Genomic DNA, 21,387 nt, shown 5'->3' on the forward strand with positions numbered 1-21,387 from the left:
ACGTATGTCCTCCGCCATTGCCAAATGTAATTTTACTTATGTTTGAAACAGGCTTATGTTTGTTGAAGCTATTTTATTGGTCTTGACACAGCTACTGGGCTAAGCCATTTTTCATTTATTAGTGTGTATGTAAGTAATAAGTTATCACTTAATTAATTTTGAAGTTTATATGTAGATTTTGTCACAGGTCTAGATGTTATTTTGATAATTTTTTAGGACGTATGAAGAATGCTATATTATTATAGGAGAAACCATGGTCAAGGTTTAAAATAAACAGCATTTAGTGCAATTGTGGGCTGTTTTTCATTCGAGACAATTTTGTAATGGTTGCTGTTGTCGCTGCTATGATGAAAATAATGTTTTAAGCAGAGATTGGAGTTTGGTTTGGGCTTCTGGGATGGGATCACTCTGGCAGAGTTTACAGGTGGAGGAGTCAGATAATTAGTGGAGACTTTCTGCCAGGTAGTCACTGTGATTCAGGATTTGTTTTGAGGTTATGTATGGCTTTTCTTTCTTCCATTGAAAGATTGGTGTTCTGAGGGAAGGGACCTGGGGAAGGATGGTGAGGCTAAGTTGGAGGTAAGGAATTCCTGGAATGTGACAAGTGGGTGGTTAGTTGAGAGAGGGAGAGGATCAGGGTTGGATGGTGATATGAACTGAACTGGAAGAGGCAGGCTTCAGTGTTGTAATTAGTGTGTGCCAGCCACTGTGGCTGAGCGGTTCTAGGTGCTCGAGTCCGGAACTGCGCTGCTGCTACGGTCGCAGGTTCGAATCCTGCCTCGGGCGTGGATGTGTGTGATGTCCTTAGGTTAGTTAGGTTCAAGTAGTTCTAAGTCTAGGGGACTGATGACCTCAGATGTTAAGTCTCATAGTGGTTAGAGCCATTTGAACCATTTTGTAATTAGTGTGGTTTTGGTTGGAGGGATTGACAGCATAGAAGTGCTTCCCTTGCAGGGAGCGGGAGAAGGAGAGTAGATCTTTGACAAGTCGATCATGGTTAAATTTGGGTGTAGGGCTAAAGGCGAGGGCTTTGGATGGGACTGAAACTTCAGTGGAGCTGATGGTTCTGGTGACAAGATTAACAACATTGTTATGGGAATTTTTTGGCTCTGGAACTGGTGGAGAGTTGGTAGGGAGTTTTTGGGGGATGCGGCAAGTTGAAAACTTCAGCTAGACATGGTTTAGCTGCTATGAGAGGCAGAGAGGAACAGTATGGGTGCAATGGGGATTGGATAGTGTTGCCCCGAGCCAGGAGTAAGATGTCTGCAGGCTGGATAACTTAAGGAAGTGGTATCTGTAATGCTCCTCCAGGTGATGGAGAGCAAGGGATTGAATATCAGGGATGTGATGGGATTGCAGAGTAGTAGTATCTTGCAGAGGTGTTTCTGTCACGTCTGTGCCATGGAGATGTGGTTTTGCAATACCAGGTTTGTGAGAGCCAGGGATTGGTGGAACCTGAAAAGGTATAGGTCATTGTGAAAGGAGGGGTGGGATCTAGAGAAAGGAATCTTTACAGTTAGGCCGTTTGGGGGGATTCCGTAGTTTAGGCAACATTTGAGGGGGCCGGGCCACCTGTGAAAGCAGCCATTTCATTTACCAGCTCTGCTGCAATCATTGCACAGCTTTTATGTTGGTATGACTACCAACCTGCTGTCCACCAGTATGAATCGCCACTGCCAGTCTGTGGCCAAGAACAAAGTAGATAATCCTGTGGCACAACTAGCGGCTGAACACAACACACTTGATTTCAGTGGCTGCTTCACAACCTGAGCTATCTGGATCCTCCGCTCCACCACCAGATTTTCTGAACTGTGCAGGTGGAATTTATCCTTATGACTTATTCTTCACGCCCGTAATTATACTGGTCTCAACCTAAGGTAACATACTGTCCCCACACCCTACACTCAGTAGTTTCCACCCTCTCTATCCCGATTCTGATCTCCCACCCTGTTTATCTGCAGCACTCTACCAACACACCTACTCATCTTTCCCCACTCCTCTCCCGTCTTGCTCCTTTTTTCCCCACCTCCCTGCCCTACAACCTCCTGACACTGTGCCTGTTGTCATTCTAGTCCCTGTACACTTCACCAGACAGCATTCGTCTCTCTCCCCACCTACACACCACCCCTTCCCCGCCCCCTCCAGGTTGCTGCTTGCATCCCACATGATGTTGCATCCCAGGTCGAGATGCTGGAGTTGGCAATTGTGTGTGGGTGAGCTGAGTTTGCTTGTGTGAGTCTCTCTCTTCTCCTGATTAAGGCTGTGACCAAAGGCTGTATGTACGTGTCTTTTAATTGTGTCTGTCGAAACTTGATGTGTCTTCCTTGTGGCTAGTAATTGGAAGGCAGTCTGAATAAGTTTCCTCTTGGATATACCTTTCTCAGTCTCCCTTGTATGTGCAATATTGAGATAACATCTTTCTTAAAATTTGATGCTTATGGTCTATAACAGTGACATGGACAGCAAAGTGAAGAGTGCTACTTTGGAATACCTCTTTACCAGAAACTTAAAAAAAATGTAAAGAACTCCAATTAGTGGTTGAAAAGAAAATTATTCTATCTCGTGTCTCAATAGCATTGTTCAAAAATAGCCTGGATTCAGTAGAGATAAAACCAGTCTCTTACCCAAGAAAGGAGTCAAATTTGCCCTTTATTTTTCCATTAAAGTGAAAAAATCATCATTAGAATAGCTGGAAATTGCAGTGGCAGTATACAGTCTTTAGTACCAGGAATTGAATGAAATGGTTTGAAAACCAAGGAAAACTAGTGGAAAATAATATTTTTAAGTGGAGCTTGGATAATAGGGCATCCTTTTCTGTATAGTAGTTAAGAAATTGATGCTCCAAAGTAAATATTTTTATGTCTAATGTTCACAAGTTTAATTCAGCATTTTACTGTCAAGGAACCCACGTTATGAAATAGAAAAGCTGTAATGAAGGGATTGTACTGAGATGGAAGTTTACAATTCATACATGCTACAATAGTGATCCACACTAAGTTTGTAGATTGAGATAATAAATTGTTCTTGATACCCATTTCCTGAGCTGAGAATATCCTTTGTGAATGCAAACAGTTATCCCGTATGTCATAAGATCACTATTGTTCGCAGTACATATAAATAACCTAGTACATAATGTCAGAAGGTCCATGAGGCTGTTTTGGGATGATGCTGTTGTATATAGAGAAGTCACAAAGCTATTAAATTGTAGTGAAATGCAGAAAGACTTACAGAGCATCAACAATGGGCAGGGATTGACAGTTAACACTAAACATATGCAAATGTAACTTACTCCTCATAAACATGCAGGAAGACCTGCTATTGTTCGAGAAGGCAATTACTGAGAAATCGCTGGAAGCGGTCAAATTCATTACTCACCTGGGAGTGTGCATGTGGAATGGTTTCGATTGGTACAACCTCCTAGAAAGCAAATGCCTGAATAATATTCATTGAAAGAATCCTAAGGAAGTGTAGTCCACTGGAAAAGGAGGTAGCTTGCAAAACCCTCATTTGACCAATATTTAAGTCTTGCTCCTCAGTCAGGGGCTTTAAGCATGTTAGATCGGTGCATGAAATAGAGATGCTCACCCAGCTCCATTGCCAGACATTTCAAGAAAAGCATTTTGCATCACTATGTGCTTTACTGTTAAAATTCCAAAAGGGTATGTTTCCAGAAGAGTCAATTTTTGTGAAAAGACTATGAAGGCAAGATCAGAAACAGTCAAGCTCACAAGTATGCTTACCAGCTTACCAACAGCCATTCTACACAAACACAATCTGTGATCTTTGTTTACTGTTTACTATATGCTGCAGGGTCTTACCCTGATTGTCTGTCACCAGTTTATTTGTGAAATCAACACCACTTGCTTCCTTTCTCGCAACTCACCTTGCATCTATATGATTCCTTCGTGTTTCTGTGCTTTTGTTTTTCGCCAGACTGCATTCGACGACTTGATGCCATCTCCTGCATTATTTTTTTTTCCAATGACTTCCCCACTGTTTGTTCTGTCTTTAAACTTTTTTCATTTTAAACTTTTCTCATTTTCATATTTTTTCCATGAACTTTTCTAATTGAAATTTATTGCTGTAATTTTTTTGTTTCATATTTTCCAGTTTTTTCAAGAGAAACTTATATCTCTTCTTGCCCTTTGTTACATCTTCTTTGCTTTCATTTATTCTCATGATCGTTGTCAAGTTTGTCAACATTCTGATCTTTTTCATTGGTAGTCCTCATTTTGCCCCTCCCCCCTCTGTCACCCCCCTCACTCACACACACACACACACACACACACACACACACACACACACACACACACACACACACACACCTTGCACCCTCCTCCCCAACCCCTCAACTACTGCTTTTTGTCACCACTCCCAATAGCTGTAATACTCCAAATCCTCATATTATGCCATGATGAATCCTGTGACATATTATATTCGGTTCTTTCAAAAATGAAAACATTCTTCTGCATTATCTAAACTAAGGTCCACTATTCTGTTTATTGTAATATGCTTTTCCCTAGGAGTTACCGCCAAAGACCTATTTATGAAAGCCCCTATTTCTGTATGTGATCCCACTCTTCACAAGCTCCTTTTACAGTTCCAAATACAGCAGTCTCTTGCACTTACATGGCTAATCTGTGACATATATATCTCGTCTGTCAATTTCCACTCCCAAGGCTTCTCACTTGTAAAATCTTGCAGTTATATGTGCCTCATGTTTCCATGGATGGGGTCTTCTGCTAAGTCAAGTACAAACTACAGCACTAGTGGAGATTTCTCCTTAAAAAGCTATCCTAACTTCTCCTAAACCACCTCAACAGTGATGTTTCCATCCCTGTCCCACTCCCTCTCCGCCAAACCAGCCACACAATCAACCACCACTCCTCTCATAAACACCGAGCTTTGTTTACCTTCTTAACATCTCCCAGCCTTCACCACTGCCTCCCAGAGCAATGGCAGCTCACGATCATAAGAACCAGCTACAACAGTACAATATCTCAATTTCTCCTCTAAAGGCCTCTTAATTCCTGAATTTTTTGTATTATCCGAGGCTCTCACTTTCAGCCCTAAACCTGCATCTGATCACGCTACTTCGGTTAATAACCTGCTTTCCATCACACGTAATGTCACATGTTAGTTTCACTTACAACTCAATCTCTAACTGTTCCAACAGAAAACTGACATTGAACCATACCTTGAACAGTTCCAACCAAAATCCAAATCTGATCCTCCACCACTATGTCAAAATCACCATTTGTGAGCTTTCCAAGAAATATGTGGCCTATATCAATGTGTGGTGTCTGTTCTTTCGGACATGTCCAAAAAAACAGACATCACATGGAAACTCGCAGCTGTGATATGTACTATGTAAATTGAAGGTGGAGGGGGTGGAAAGGAAAGGGAAGGGAAGGAAAGGAAAGGAATTATTCATGCCAGCTGCATAGGGACTTTATGCAGAGTCAGGATCTCCTGCTTACCAGGCAGTTGCATTAACCACTGCACCATCCAGACACAGTGTTTATTGCAATTGCATGGACTGTCTCAGCATGCCTCCTGGCCACCCCACATTTTCACTGAGCCCCATGTATCCACAGTCCCCATCCATGTCCTTCATGATTGCTAGTTTGAGTCTCCCGCGGGAGATCAAATGTAATTGTGGTGGATTTGTAACGTCCAACATGCTTCACTGCCCTTCCTGTGGTCCCTCCAACATGACCCTAATCTATCCTCTGCAGAATTTCAGGCACTTCATTCCTTAATAACTGATGGCTCCATCATTATCCTCCCAGCAGACATGGGATCTACCACTGTGATACTTGATGGAAATATGTAAGCTAGGGTCTGTGCCATCTCTGTGACACTTTTACATACAGCATTTGCCATCAAGATGCCATCCCTGTGTTACAAACTGGCCTACAGTCCAACCTTAAAATCACACATGCCTCACAGTGGACAAATGCCTCAACCCATAGAACTTCTTACCCCCACCAAAACAACACATCCCACATTCTACCTCCCTCCTGAGATCCACAAACCATCTATACTATCATTCCCCCATGTTCCTGCCCTCTCTGCTGTTATTTATTATATGGGAAATTTATTTTATTTTAACTCTGTGGCTGGTTGCCCTTCATGCCAGCAGTCATCAGCGGACCTAAGGGAGGGAAGTCATGTGTGCCAAGTTTCTTTGAATTGTGATAACTGTATTCTGTGTTATCTTTTTTTTAAGTGTTTGTGTATTGTATTTTCTGATTTGGAAATTGGGGACCACCGTGGCATTAGCCTGAGTGAGTGTAGAAAATAGCCTACAAACCACACTTATGCGGATCGGTGTACGGTTCAGCAATCTGTAATCGGCCCTGGTCTGTCTCATCTCTGTCTCATAAGCTAGTGTGCTGTGTGTTAAGCTATTTGAACAGGTCTCTCCCTTATGGCTGTATTAACAAACTTAAAAAGGTAGTAAGGAAAGTTCAGGCAGAATTTAAATATGAGGGTGTGCTGAAAAATATTGTCTCCAAATTTGTTGTGTGATACCTCTGAAAGCTTTTTAATTAAAACAAACATTATTAACATTCTGCATCATTATTCTTCATTAATAAATACTCCTCAATGCACACACAGACGACAAACATATTTCTCCTAGTGAGAGCCCTGTTTTTTGATAGTATAACTTTAGAATTTTTGACTTTGTTGATGGAGCCACAACTTTATCTCTCCAAAATGAAATTTTCGCCCTGCAGAGGAATACGTACTGATATGAAACTTTCTGCAGATTAAAACTTTGTCCGGACAGAGGAGACTCGAACTCAGGGCCTTTGTCTTTCGGAGGCAAGTGCTCTACTGACTGAGTGACCCAGTCACGACTCATGCTGTAGCTAAGCCATGTCTCCACAATATCCTTTCTTGCAGAAGTGCCAGTCTTCCAAGTTTCACAGGAGAGCTTCTGTGAAGTTTGGAAGGAAGGGGAGAGGTACTGACATAAATAAAGCTGTGAGGTTGGGTTGTAGAGTCATGCTTGCACTTGCCTGCGAAATGGAAAGGTCCAAAGTTTTGAGTCTCGGTCCAGCACACAGTTTTAATCTGCCAGGAAGTGTTTTAACCTCACCTTTGGTTTTGTTTGCACAGCTTCATCACTATGAAAGTAAAGTCTGCGAAGGTGCTCTTTATGTCTTGGAAAAAGATGAAAACTAGTGGGGCCAAGTCGGGACTGTATGGAGTATGGTGGATGACAGTGAACCTGAGGCATTGGACTATTGCAGATGCCACAGCATCCATGTGTGGTCTGGCACTGTCATGCTGAATAGGAGGATGCTCCATGTGCGAGCAAACTCTACGAACTCATGCTTTGTTTTCTGAGCTCTTTCATGCACCAACATAGTTACACTACACACTGCCATGTTACATACTACAAATGGGAGCCCTCCAGTGGAAGAGCATAGCAGTTCATGTCAGTCAAGTGGGAAAGTCAACTGAGTAATATGCATGACATGTAATACGACAATCAGTATTAAGTACAAAGTAAAAATTTCGGAGGCATTACTTGTTAGCACATCCTTGTACTTCAGGAGTAAAGACCATTCACTGAATAGCAGAAGCGTTGAGTCATTGACATGCACACACTAAAGATAGAGGGAACTTGCTAGCTTCCAGAATAAATCTATGTCAAGCTAGAGCACGCGCACCTGCCCAGGTGTGCACAAGTGCGCGCGCGCTCACTCACTCACTCACTCGTGCGCGCGCGCGCACACACACACACACACACACACACACACACACACACACACCAATGTTGGCACTCGCGTGTGTGTGCGCCAGCTGGACACTCAGTCCTGAGATTGCTCTTCGTTGGGTGGAGCGGGAGGGAGGAGGAGTTGTGTCGGGCGAAGTGACTGGAAGAAGCGAGAGGGGTGGGCGCAAGAAGAGGGGTAGCTAGTAACTGGAAGGGAGGCAGCAGGTTTGCTGGCTAGGAATGTCAGATGGAGAGATGGCGGGTGCACTGGCTAAGCATGTGACATACAGGTACATGAAAAGTGGGAGTGGCGACAGGTCAGAGGAGGGGGAGAGAGGGTGGGGGACAATGGGTTAAAGGAATTTGAGGTGCTTGTAATCCTCCTGGTCTCAGTCTCCATTAACCCACCGTTATGCGAAATGTACGCTGGTGACAGTGGAATTGTTCTGCAGTCAGCTTCAAATGCCAGTTCTCTAAAGTTCCTCAATTGTGCTTTGTGTAAAAAATGTTGCCTTCCCTCCAGGGGTTCCGATTTGAGTTACTGAAGCATCAGCATAACAGTTGCACGTTGTTTGGCCCTACCGGTAACAAACCTACCAGCCTGTGAATTGCTTCAATGTCTTCCATTCTGGTGCGGACCCGAAACACTCAAGTAGTACTCAAGAATAGGTTGTGCTAGCATCCTAATGCAGATTCCTTTACAGATGAAGCACACTTTTCTAAAATTCTCCCAATGAACCAAAGTCAACCATTCGTCCTTCCTACTACAATCATCACATGCTTGTTCCACCTTATATCGCTTTGCAGCGCTACATCCAGATATTTAAACAATGTGACTGTGTCTAACTGGACACTAGTGATGCTGTATCCAAACATTACAGCTCTATTGTCCTACTTGTCTGCATTTACTGATATTTTTCTGCATTTAGAGCCAGCTGCTATTCATCACACCAATTAGAAATTTTTTCTAAGTCATCTTGTATCATCCTAGAGTCACTTTCCTTTGACAACTACCCATACATCACAGCATCATCAGCAAACAACCACAGGTTGCTGCCCATCCTGTCCTCCAGATATATCTATGCATGTAGAAAATGAGAGTGGTCCTTTCACACTTCGCTGGGACACACCTGACGATACCCTCATCTCAGACGAACACTCACCATAGAGGACAACATACTGGGTTATATTTATTAAGAATTCTTCAAGCCACCCACATATCTGGGAATCGATTTTGCATGCTCTCACCTTCATTAACAGTCTGCAGTGGGGTACTGTGTCAAGTGCTTTTTGGAAATCTAGAAATATGAAATCTGCCTGTTGCCTTAATCTATAGTTTGCAGTATATTGTGTGAGACGAGAAAATGGCAAGCTGAGTTTCACAGGACTGATGCTTTCTAAAACCGTGTCTCTCTCCTTATATCCACTCCATTCCACCCCATCCTACCTGACACAACCCCCCTCTCCACCCAGTCCACCAGCCAAAGTGCAATCCCAACATTGTGTGTCCAGCTGGCACAATGTAGGAGCAGAGATGCGTGGGGAGGGGGCGGGGGGGGGGGGGGGGGGGGGGGCGGCGACTTGGACCCTAGTTGGATGAAGGCTTTCTTTCTCTGTTGTGTGCCTGTCAACGACCCAATGCCTCTGCTGTTCAAGCATTTCTTCCCCCCACCCCCCACCCCCCCATTTGACACGCTATCAAATAATGTGCCCTTTCTTTAAATGTATAGGATTCAATGTGCACTTCATATGACAAAAGACACATACCGTATTAAAGGAACACAGTAACAGTCCAAAACCACTTGGAACTTACTTCTCAGTTAAATATAATTTCTTAATATTTGAAACATCGATTACATGATAATCTGTTCTCCACTTTCAGCGGGAGAAGGCTACAAGTGCTCACACTGTAGCAAAATTTTCCCATCAGAACGACTGTTTCATGAACATATGAGGCACCGTGTTAACTTTTACAAGTGCAGATTTTGTGACATGACGTGTCCGACACCATCAGCATTAGCTCTGCACATGCGATTCAGGCATCTAGATGAGAGGCTGTTCAAATGTGTGTACTGCGACTGCAGGTAAGCGAAACTAAGCAGATAAATTGTGCATTTTGTATTTTGATAATTTTTACTCTCTCAAGGTTCATGAAATTAGTCTTCTGGAAACTAAATTTCAAAATCTAAAGTTTAGTGATATTTTTTAACAGGGCAAAAACTCTGGCAGACATAAGAGTACATATGCACACACATTTTTCAGGAAATTTATATCATTGTTCAGTTGAAGGATGTAATGTCTCATGTCGCAGCCGTGTGGGTATGAAGAAACATATTGCAAGGGTAAGTACCTGAATAAAAGAATCACTTAAAATAGGATAAGAAGCAAATAGAATTTCTTTGAATTCATTGTGGATAAAATATTGTCTTGTACCAGAACTTTTAATAGAAAAGGAGCCTTGTGGTACATGGCTATCTTAGTGTCTAAGATAAACGGTAGTTGCAAAATCAAAGTAATAATATACTGCAAAGTTAAACTCTCATTCATACTGCCCTTATCCACAGCATAATTTTGATGACACCCATGGCAATACACTGGAAAATAAATGTTGTAAAATCGTCGGAGGGAAATTAATTAGAATGAATTATTATACAGTAACTGAAATAGTGGTTGACATTGAAGTAAATCAAGTGAGACATCAGAAAACATGTGAATTGAAAGAAATACACTGGGAAGAGAAATATGTTAGTGAAGTATCAGTGTGGGCGAAAATCACAACTGGTCACTTGTTTCACGCTAATCTTGTGCATTCAGATATCTCCAAATTGATTAATTCACTTAGCAAAATAATCCAAAATTCATTGAGTTCTTGAGAGACCATCAAACTTCAAGGCTGTCTGATAAGCTTGTTGTACAAAATAGCAAATAACAGTCAGAGAAGATAGTGGCTTCCTCTTTGCAAGTTCTTCTCATTGTTGAAGGCTCCAAAATCTACCAACCCTGTAGTAAAATGAAGACAGTCTGGGATAATGAGGAGTGAGACAGGTATCAACTGTGCCAGTAAACTACGGTCGCAGGTTCGAATCCTGCCTTGGGAATTTAAAAAAAAAAAAAAAGATGTGTGTGAACGTCCTTAGGTTAGTTAGGTTTAAGTTGTTCTAAGTTCTAGGGGACTGATGACCACTGATGTTAAGTCCCATAGTGCTCAGAGCCATTTGAACCATTTTGTGCCAGTAAACCAAATCCATCAAGAGGGCTAAAAGAGTTTTCATGCTGGAAACAGAAGACAGGCAGTTACTAGCATACTATTTAAACAATGAATGGGTATCATTTACTTCCAACATGTAGAGGAATTATTTACATAGTTTTAACATATTTTAAATTGTGCTCTGGAGAAGTTCCTGGTTCAAAAACAGAACATAAAAGTGTCAGCTGTTGTGAAACATTTTGCAAAGAACCAAATAAATTCTGGTTCTACGTAAAATCACTAAGCAGGTCGAAAGTTTCTATTTATTCACTTGTTCACCAGTCTGCTGTGGCAGTAGAAGGCAGCAAAAGGAAGCTGAAGTCTTAAAGATCATTCATGCAGGACGATTGTACATACATACCATCAGTTGACTATCACAGACTCATTTACGGAGGAAATAGGCATGGCAACCTTGGCACTGAGAAGCAACTGAAAGAGTTGAAAACATATAAGTCGTCAGGTCTGGATGGAATACTAATTTGATTTTACAGAGAATGTTCTTCGGCAATGATGCTATACTTACATAGTATTTGTCATGAATCTCTTTCCCAGCACATAGTCGCAAGCAACTGGAAAAAGATGTAGGTGACTCCCATATGTAAGAAGGGTAAAGGAACAGACCTGCAAATTACAGGCCAATATCCTTAACATCGGTTTGTAAGTTCAAATATAATAAATTTCCTTGACACAAGAAAACTTCTGGCTGCAAATCAGCACAGATTTAGAAAGCAAGGATTGTGCGAAACTCTGCTTTTTTTTCTTGCAGTATAGCCATTGAAACATGCTTTATGGGCAATAGGCACAGTCCATATTCCTAGATTTCCAGAATGCATTTGATACAGTGCTGTAGACTGTTAACAAAGATCCAAGCTTATAGAATACATTCTCAGACATGTGAATGCCTCAAAACCTTCTTAAATAATAGAACCCAGTATGTTGTTGTGGATGGCAAGTGTTCATCAGAGATGAAGGTATTGTCAGGAGTGCCCCAGTATGATGGGACCCTCTTGTTATCTGTATACATAAATGGTTTGACAGAGTGAGGGGCAAATCTGCAACTGTTCGCTGATGACACTATAGTATACACGAAAGTATTGTTGTGTGACTGTGGGAGGATACAGAATGACTTGGACAGAATTTCTATTTGGTGTGATGAATAGCGGGTTGCTCTAAATGTAGGAAAGTGTAATTTCATGCTGAAGAAACTGCAAAAAGGTGGGAATTTAAGGAAATGGGACCTGGATAAACCGACTAAACAAGGGCTAGTAGAAATCCTTGGGTAACAAAAGAAATATTGAATTTAATTGATGAAAGGAGAAAATATAAAAATGCAGTAAATGAAGCAGGCAAAAAGGAATACAAACATCTCAAAAATGAGATCGACAGGAAGTGCAAAATGGCTAAGCAGGGATGGCTAGAGGACAAACGTAAGGATGTAGAGGCTTATCTCACTAGGGGTAAGATAGATACTGCCTACAGGAAAATTAAAGAGACCTTTGGAGATAAGAGAACCACTTGTATGAATATCTAGAGCTCAGACAAAAACCCAGTTCTAAGCAAAGAAGGGAAAGCAGAAAGGTGGAAGGAGTATATAGAGGGTCTATACATGAGCGATGTACTCAAGGACAATATTATGGAAATGGAAGAGGATGTAGATGAAGGTGAAATGGGAGATACGATACTGCATGAAAAGTTTGACAGAGCACTGAAAGACCTGAGTCGAAACAAGGCTCCGGGAGTAGACAACATTCCATTAGAACTACTGACAGCCTTGGGAGAGCTAGTCCTAACAAAACTCTACCATCTGGTGAGCAAGATGTATGAAACAGGCGAAATACCCTCAGACTTCAAGAAGAATATAATAATTCCAATCCCAAAGAAAGCAGGTGTTTACAGATGTGAAAATTACCGAACTATCAGTTTAATAAGTCACAGCTGCAAAATACTAATGCGAATTCTGTACAGACGAATGGAAAAACTGGTAGAAGCAGACCTCGGGGAAGATCAGTTTGGATTCCGTAGAAATGTTGGAACACGTGAGGCAATACTGACCTTACGACTTATCTTACAAGAAAGATTAAAGAAAGTCAAACCTAGTTTTCCAGCATTTGTAGACTTAGAGAAAGCTTTTGACAATGTTGGCTGGAATACACTCTTTCACATTCTAAAGGTGGCAGGGGTAAAATACAGGGAGCGAAAGGCTATTTACAATTTGTACAGAAACCAGATGGCAGTTATACGAGTCGGGGGGCATGAAAGGGAAGCAGTGGTTGGGAAGGGAGTGAGACAGGGTTGTATCCTCTCCCCGATGTTATTCAATCTGTATATTGAGCAAGCAGTAAAGGAAACAAGAGAAAAATTCAGAGTAGGTATTAAAATCCATGGAGAAGAAATAAAAACTTTGAGGTTCGCCGATGACATTGTAATTCTGTCAGAGACAGCAAAGGACTTGGAAGAGCAGTTGAACGGAATGGACAGTGTCATGAAAGGAGGGTATACGATGAACATCAACAAAAGCAAAACGAGGATAATGGAATGTAGTCGAATTAAATCGAGTGATGCTGGGGGAATTAGATTAGGAAATGAGGCGCTTAAAGTAGTAAAGGAGTTTTGGTATTTGGGGAGCAAAATAACTGATGATGGTCGAAGTAGAGAGGATATAAAATGTAGACTGGCAATGGCAAGGAAAGTGTTTCTGAAGAAGAGAAATTTGTTAACATCGAGTATAGATTTGTCAGGAAGTCGTTTCTCAAAGTATTTGTATGGAGTGTAGCCATGTATGGAAGTGAAGCATGGATGATAAATAGTTTGGACAAGAAGAGAATAGAAGCTTTTGAAATGTGGTGCTACAGAAGAATGCTGAAGATTAGTTGGGTAGATCACATAACTAATGAGGAGGTATTTAATAGAGTTGGGGAGACGAGAAATTTGTGGCACAACTTGACTAGAAGAAGGGATCGCTTGGTAGGACATATTCTGAGGCATAAAGGGCTCACCAATTTAGTATTGGAGGGCAGCGTGGAGGGTAAAAATCGTAGAGGGAGACCAAGAGATGAATACGCTTAGCAGATTCAGAAGGATGTTGCTTGCAGTAGGTACTGGGAGATGAAGAAGCTTGCACAGGATAGAGTAGCATGGAGAGCTGCATCAAACCAATCTCAGGACTGAAGACCACAACAACAACAATCTTTTCTGCTGAGGCAATTAATTCATTTGAAACTAAATGTATCACTCCACAATATTGGCTAGTTCCAATTGTTCACTGAATTTCAAGTGCACGTTTTCGCCTTCTGCCATGTACGGTATTATGCCATGATAAAGAACCAAACACGTGATAGTACAATACTGGTACTCCAAGAAAATTTACATCCCAAAAATCAAAGTGAAAAGCTTAGTATCAGGTAGGGCCTACTTCATTGTGAATCTGGACAAACCAATGTGCGCTTAAAGCCGAATTGTGCAGTTTAGTGTGGTTTACGAAATTCCGATGCTCTTGGAGTATCCTCTGATGTCCTGCTTCTTTTATGGCGTAATGTATCAGCTCTTAATGCATTATACATACGAACATGCTGGCTTCCTACCGCAGCTGCACACACACACACAATAATGCCTATTTTCTGGTGCTCTTTGGCAACTGTTAAAACAAACCTATTTGTAACAGTCTCAGGAAAGTATTGCGAATGGTGGTTTGAGAAGCGTTACTTTCAAATTAAACTTCCTTTTACGCAAGATGAATTACATTACGTGTGAGAATGTGGGATGAATTTCGTAAACCACGGTGCCTTTGGCTCTCGTTTAAAACTTAACACTTTCAGGACCAGACACTTAGAAGAATTTCAAGCCCAGAAGACCAGACATTTATGTCATTATTTAAAATTTACTGGCACATTTGTGTTACGTATCTTAAGGATTACACATGCAAAAAATATCAGTATCACATGTGAAAGCTTAGCTTCTCTTGTAGCTTATTAATCTTTGAGACCAATATTATATGTGAAAGCTTAGCTTTTCTTGTAGCTACACTATGTATATCAATGTAAACCATTAACTGTTCCTCTTTGTGTGTTCGCACTACTTAACAGTGGTCTTGCTATTGGCCGACATCTATGCATGTCTTATGCTCTGAATATCTGCTGTCATCAGCTAGCGAGATCACATGGTATGAGATATGATTGGCTTACAAAAGGGCATCACAATCTCAATTTCAATGCTTTGGAAACTAACACGCCGTGTTTTGTGGAGTTCGAATTTATTCTTTCATAATACGAAAATATGCGGCATATATGTTGCTGCACATCAAAGGTCTTTCCAAAACTTCTCTTCCCTAAAGTACTGAGACGTTCTATGCCAGTGTATAAAACATTAACTATTCAAAGCATTCATAAGTTTTACAGTTCCGAGGAAAAATCTGTGGAAAACCTAATGTCACTTAGCATGGAAAAAGTGTATTTTCTCCTGGGGAAAAGTATATTTTTTAACCGGGATATCTAGAAAAATACGGGAATTTTTTGTGTTATTTTCTCTGCCATTGTTATTGAAAATTAACTGTACTTTCGCCTTTTCCATCTTCTATGAAATTTACAGTTATACAGGGTTTATGTAATTTGCGTATAAATAAATAAATAATAATTGGACAGAATGAAATAAATGGTAAAATTAGATGTGGTGGAGTCTGTGAAAATTGCTCTCAAGCATTTGGAGCCAAAGAAATCATATACATGTGGAAAAACTTAGAATGTGTGACATTAAGAAACTGCAGAATCAAGTATTGGTTCATGTTTGCAGTTGGTCTACCTATTAAAATGCCATCTTCCAGTACCTATTGTAAGAAAGAAACTCCAATATAATTGTATTTCCCCTATCAGCATTAAATTTCTTATAGATATTTCTAGGTTTTATGTCAGTTATACTTGTTTTATTGTGATTGATCCAGCAAGAACTTATCCTGAAAATGGATAAAATATATATACAGTTTAAAATACATTTGCTAAGACTTCACTAATTTGTCCTGTGCTTCTTAGGTTCACGAAGGTCAACATGAACCACTGTATTGCTGCCATTTGTGCGACAGGCAGTATCAGCGTGGTGCATCACTCACGAAACATGTCTTTCGAGAACATGACTTGAGATGGCCTTCAGGGCATAAGAGATTTAGGTATGTCTTTTCTCTTTTCTTCAGTTTTTGGATTATAGTGTGTGAAGGTCTAACGTAAAGTAACAAGAAACATGTTTTTATCATGGAGCGACAGTGCAGTACATACACCAACAGAAATTTGTATCACTTGCATTATCAGCACAAATGTTTATGTCCCCCAGGAGGCTCATCCCTCTTTGGCAGGTTCATGCTTGGCTACCACAGGGCCCCAGCCTTTGCAAAATTTTTTACCTTCCGTGCTGCATATCTATCTCCTCCTGTTGTTCTTTTTCCCCTGCCTTGGGGAACATGTCTGGCGTGTTTTTGGAAATGTGTTCTGTAGTTTCAGTAGTCAATATCAAAACAGTCTCTCCACTGTTTTTCATCTCCCCCCCCCCCCTCCCCCGCCTTTTTTCCATTCCCCTTCTCCTATCCTTCACCCACTTCTGCATTTGAGGTTTCTCTTTTTCTCCTTCCTCCCTGTGCACTCCCGAATGCCATCTGACGCATAAAAGGTGACTGGGTAACGCAGAATTCCCACCCCAGGTTGACGGGTAGGGTTTGCACATACCCCTGGTACAGGTCAGGCCCAAGGAGGAGAGATTGCCTGAGCTGCTACCTTCCCAAATTGCTGATTGGTACCTCTTGTCATGTGTTCAGGAGGTGTGGCTTGAGGTGTGGTGAACAACCACCTAAGGCGGGTTCACCACAGTCTGAAGAGGGCCCCCAGTCGGAAGGAGCATGCCATTGGAGATGCTGGCAATCATTGGGGATTTTCTCACAATGAGCCAATCATCTTCTTCATAGTCAGCGTTTACAAAACATAAACAGAATGAGGCTAATGATTCAAAGACCCTTCCAGCTGCACCACGGATCGTCACGGTTTCATGTAATGAAGACGGTCAGTCCTTTGCTACAGTAAATCCGTTATTTGCCTCTTCTGATTCTGAAGAACAACAACTGCTTTCAGCTTCACTCCTCCACTGCTATCATGTTCGTGTTGAGGCCCATTGAACTCTGAATTCTTCCCGACACTAGGCCGCTCGATAGTCTGACAGACAGAAATCCAAATGTGCTTCTCTGATCAGGGTGTCATTGCAGTCCATCGGGTGATAAAAAAGGTAGAAGCCTCCTTAGTGCCCACATGCACTCTTTCTCCTCACTTTTGATAAAGTGGTGTGTGTGTGTGTGTGTGTGTGTGTCAAAGATCAAACCAGGTTGTGGAATTATCACAGTCAGACTGTACATTCCAAACCTGATGCGCTGTTACCAGTGTCATCGTTACAACCACACTACAGTGTCCTTTGAACACCCGGCCAAATGTGTAGCTTTTGGTAGGGGTGCTCGTGAGGGCGATTGACCGCCTCCTTCTCTGCACTTTATCAACTGCAGTGGTGACCGTGCCGCCTCCTCCCGAGATTGTCCCACGTGTCTCGATGAGTGGGCCGTACAGAAGCCGAGTGAAGGAAAAAGTGTGTTACCCGGTTGCTCGCAAGTTGTTAGCTAGTTGGAAACCCTGCGTTCCACCATTTGCCACTTACAGTACTGTTCTTGCTGCTTCTTGCTCCCGAAGGATGTGGCCACACAGACACGTCACATCAAATTTAACACCGCGGTTGTAAAATTGCCCAGTGTCATGGTACCGACCCCTTTCCTCTTCCAGCTGTGGAACAAGCCACCAAACTTTCACCTCATGAGGCAAAGTCACCTGTTAAACAACCAGCAGGTTGGAAAAGACAGAAGGAATACTCCTGCGAAGACTTCTTACGTCTCTCCAGCCAACCAACGTCTGAGCCTCCCTCTACTAACCGGAAAGTCTCAGAGAAGTCAAACAAAGGCAAACGGTCTTTTCCTTCACTGACTCGGAGATCCTCTTCGATGGCATCGCCACGTGATAGCCTCGCCCTGCTGACGTCCGTGTTGCTGGTGTGCACCACAACCGTTTATCTACCCTGGACTCTGCAGACCAACAGGAGGAGAATACCAATGCCTCTGTAGATCTCATGGAGCAGGATCCTCCAGCCTCTATGCCTTGTACCAGTCAGTCCTCAAAGGCTGACACTCTGCAGCTGCCAGGGTAACAATCCTTCATTTTTTCCCTTCTCCCCTTTCATCATCGTGACTCTCCTCCTATGGAACATTCATGGCCTTCAATCCAACAAAGAGGACAGCATTCCAGCTCATGGGGGAGTCGTGCTGCCCATCCAGGATTGTCAACCCATCTCCCTGACTACCCGGCTTCAAGCTGTTGCAGTTTGCCTATACCTTCCAGACATGACCTTTTCCCCTTGTATCGTTTTTATCTCTCAGTCGTTCATTGTTACCAGGGCAGACTTCCTCAGCTTATTGGGCCACTCCCTCGCCCCTTTCTGCTGCTTGGTGACTCTAGTGCACACCATCCCGTTTGGGGCCCTTCCAGAACCTGCCACGGAGATGCTCTCTTGGCTGACCTTCTCAATCAATTTCACCTCATTGCCTTAACACGGGAGCACCCATGTTTCTTTCAGACTCCACACACACCTATTCCCATTTGGACATCTCCCTCTGCACTGCCCAGCTTGCCCATTGTCTCGTGTGGTCCATTGTCTGACCCATGCTCGAGCAACCATTTCCCATGTGCTGTCCGTTTGCTGACTCCTACCCCACCTATGTGCACGCCCAAATGGCAGTTTCATAAGGCCAACTGCCAAGGCTTTACTTCTCCCTGGCGATCTTCTACGAATCGTATACCTCCAGTTGTGATGACCAGGTAGAATATCTTAGAAATGTTATGCTTACTGCTGCAGAACATTCCATTCCTTGCACTTCCTCTTTACTGTGCTGTCTCCTGGTCCCTTGGTGAACTGAGGTGTGCCATGATGCCATTCGTGCGCGGAGACGTGCTCTTCACACTTTTAACCATCGTCCTACGATTGCAAATTGCATTTTTTATAAACAGGTGCATGCACAGTGTCTTTGTGTTTTTTGGGATAGCAAAAAAACTTGCTGGATTTCATTTACTAGTTCTTTTAACAGTTCCATTCCCTCTTCCATTGTGTGGACCAACATCCGATGGCTCTCTGGGATCAAGGTCCATTCCCCAGTTTCCAGCCTGACAGTAGCACACAATGTCATAGTGGACCCTATTACTATCTCCAACGCCTTGGGCCACTATTTTGTGGAGATTTCAAGCTCCTGCCACTATCGCCCTGCCTTCCTTCATCGGAAACGAGTGGAAGAGGATCGGGCGATACCCTTTTCTCCTCAGAATTGTGAGTGCTACCATGCCGCCTTTACTGTGAGTGAGCTAGATTGTGCTCTCACTTAATTCTGATTCTCCATCCCAGGACTAGACAGTGTTCGTACTCAGATGTTGCAGAACCTCTCTCTTGTGGGCACACACACCCTCCTTCATACTTACAATCACATCTGCACAGAGGGCACATTTTCCAGATGCTGGCATGAAGCCACTGTCATACCCATACCTAAGCCCAGTAAGGGCTAGTTCTCGCATCATTTCTCTCACCAGCTATGTTTGCAAGGTGATGGAACATATGACACATGCGCGACTGGTATTGTGGCTCGAGTCACGCAATTTTGAGTGTTCCATTCGGCAGTTGACTATCTCGTCACCTTGTCAACCCATGTCATGAATGGTTTTTTGCGGAAATACCAGACTATGATGATGTTTTAAGGTTTGGAGAAAAGCCTACGACACCTGCTGCACGACTGGTATCCTCAATACTCTCTACACATAGGGTTTCTGTTTCCGCATACCCCATTTCCTTCAGGAATTTTTAAAAGACAGAGTTTTCAAGATACATGTGGGTTCTACCTTGTCAGACACATGTATCCAGGAAAATGGTGTGCCTCAGGGTTATGTCGTGAGCGTTGTCCTCTTTGCAATCACCATTAACCCTTTTATGACCTGTCTCCTGCCAGGCATCTCCGGCTCCTTTTCGCTGACAATTTTGCCATCTATTGAAGTTCTTCACGGACTTGTCTCATTGAGCGGCATCTTCAGCAATGTGTCAATCATTTTTACTCATGGAACATCGACAATGGCTTTCGCTTCTCCACTGACAAAACAGTTTGTATCAATTTCTGGCACGCAATTGTTCTTCTACCTCACTTATGTCTGGAGCCCGTTACTCTTCCATTCCTTGACAGTACGAAATTCCTGGTGCTCATGCTTGATAGGAATCTTTCTTGGTCCTCCAACATGTCTTACCTGGCCGCCCGCTTTACGAGGTCCCTCAGTGTCTTACATATCCTCAGAGGTACTCTCTGGAGAGCGGATCGGACCACCCTCCTCTGTTTCTAGGTCCACTGTCCATTCAAAATTAGACTATGGGTGTTTCATTTATGCATCTGCTTATCTGTCCATCTTACGCCATCTCAATACAGTTTATCATAGTGGGCTCTGTTTGGCCACTGGCACCTTTTACACAAGCCCGGTGGAGAGTCAGTATGCAGAAGCTGCCAAACTACCGCTATCATACCACAGTGCCTTCCTCCTCAGCAGATATGCATGCCATTTGTCTGCCATGACTGACCACCCATCCTATGCCTCCTAGTTCGATGACACCTTTGATCACCAGTATGGGGCGCGTCCCTCTTCTCTGTTACTTCCTGGGGTTCGTTTTCAACTCTTGCTCCAGCAGCTTAACTTCGCGCTACCTGCCACTTTCCCAATGGGTGTGAACCCTTGACCACCTTGGCTTCATGTGGCAGCCTGTGTTCAATTTGGCTTTTATTCGCTTCCTAAGGACACTACTCCAGCCTTGCTCTATCGTCTTCAGTTTCACAAATTTCATACAGAACTTCACGATAGTATGTTTGTGTACACTGATGGCTCTCGGACTGACCGTGGGGTCGGGTGTGCATTCGTCATTGGCACCGATGTTTTTCGGTATGGGCTTCCAGAATACTGCTCAGTATTTACAGCAAAGCTTGTCACCCTGTATCAGGCCATCCAGTACATCCAAACACACAGGCTTCTCTACTGTGTCATCTGCTCCGACTCGCAGTGCCATTCAGTGACACTGGTTGCTGTACACCATCCATCCCTTAGTGTAACACGTCCAGGGAAGCTGTCACTTGCGCACTCTTGATAGAGCCACTGTGATGTTTGTGGGCTCCTGGTCACATTGGTCCGCCCACTAATTCTTCCATTCTCTCCGATGATCTCGTCTTGCTATCTGTCAGCATGTGATGTCACTTTGGCATCACCACTGGTCCTCCCTTCATGGGAACAAACTTCGGGAAATTAAACCTCTCCCAGCCACTTGGATG

At 42.8% G+C, this 21,387-nt stretch overlaps 1 protein-coding gene across 1 annotated transcript in view; it reads left to right on the forward strand.

Moving 5' to 3' along the window:
* LOC124621783 (histone H4 transcription factor) overlaps window positions 1-21,387 on the forward strand; it is a 110,472-nt gene that overhangs the window by 82,736 nt on the left and 6,349 nt on the right. Inside the window, exons 6-8 of the mRNA XM_047147218.1 lie at window positions 9,615-9,816; window positions 9,945-10,074; window positions 16,001-16,134. Of these exons, the coding sequence (XP_047003174.1) occupies window positions 9,615-9,816; window positions 9,945-10,074; window positions 16,001-16,134 (466 nt within the window). The remainder of the gene's footprint in view (window positions 1-9,614; window positions 9,817-9,944; window positions 10,075-16,000; window positions 16,135-21,387) is intronic.

Source organism: Schistocerca americana, chromosome 7, assembly GCF_021461395.2.
Source record: "Schistocerca americana isolate TAMUIC-IGC-003095 chromosome 7, iqSchAmer2.1, whole genome shotgun sequence".
Classification (NCBI taxonomy): Eukaryota; Metazoa; Arthropoda; class Insecta; order Orthoptera; family Acrididae; genus Schistocerca; species Schistocerca americana.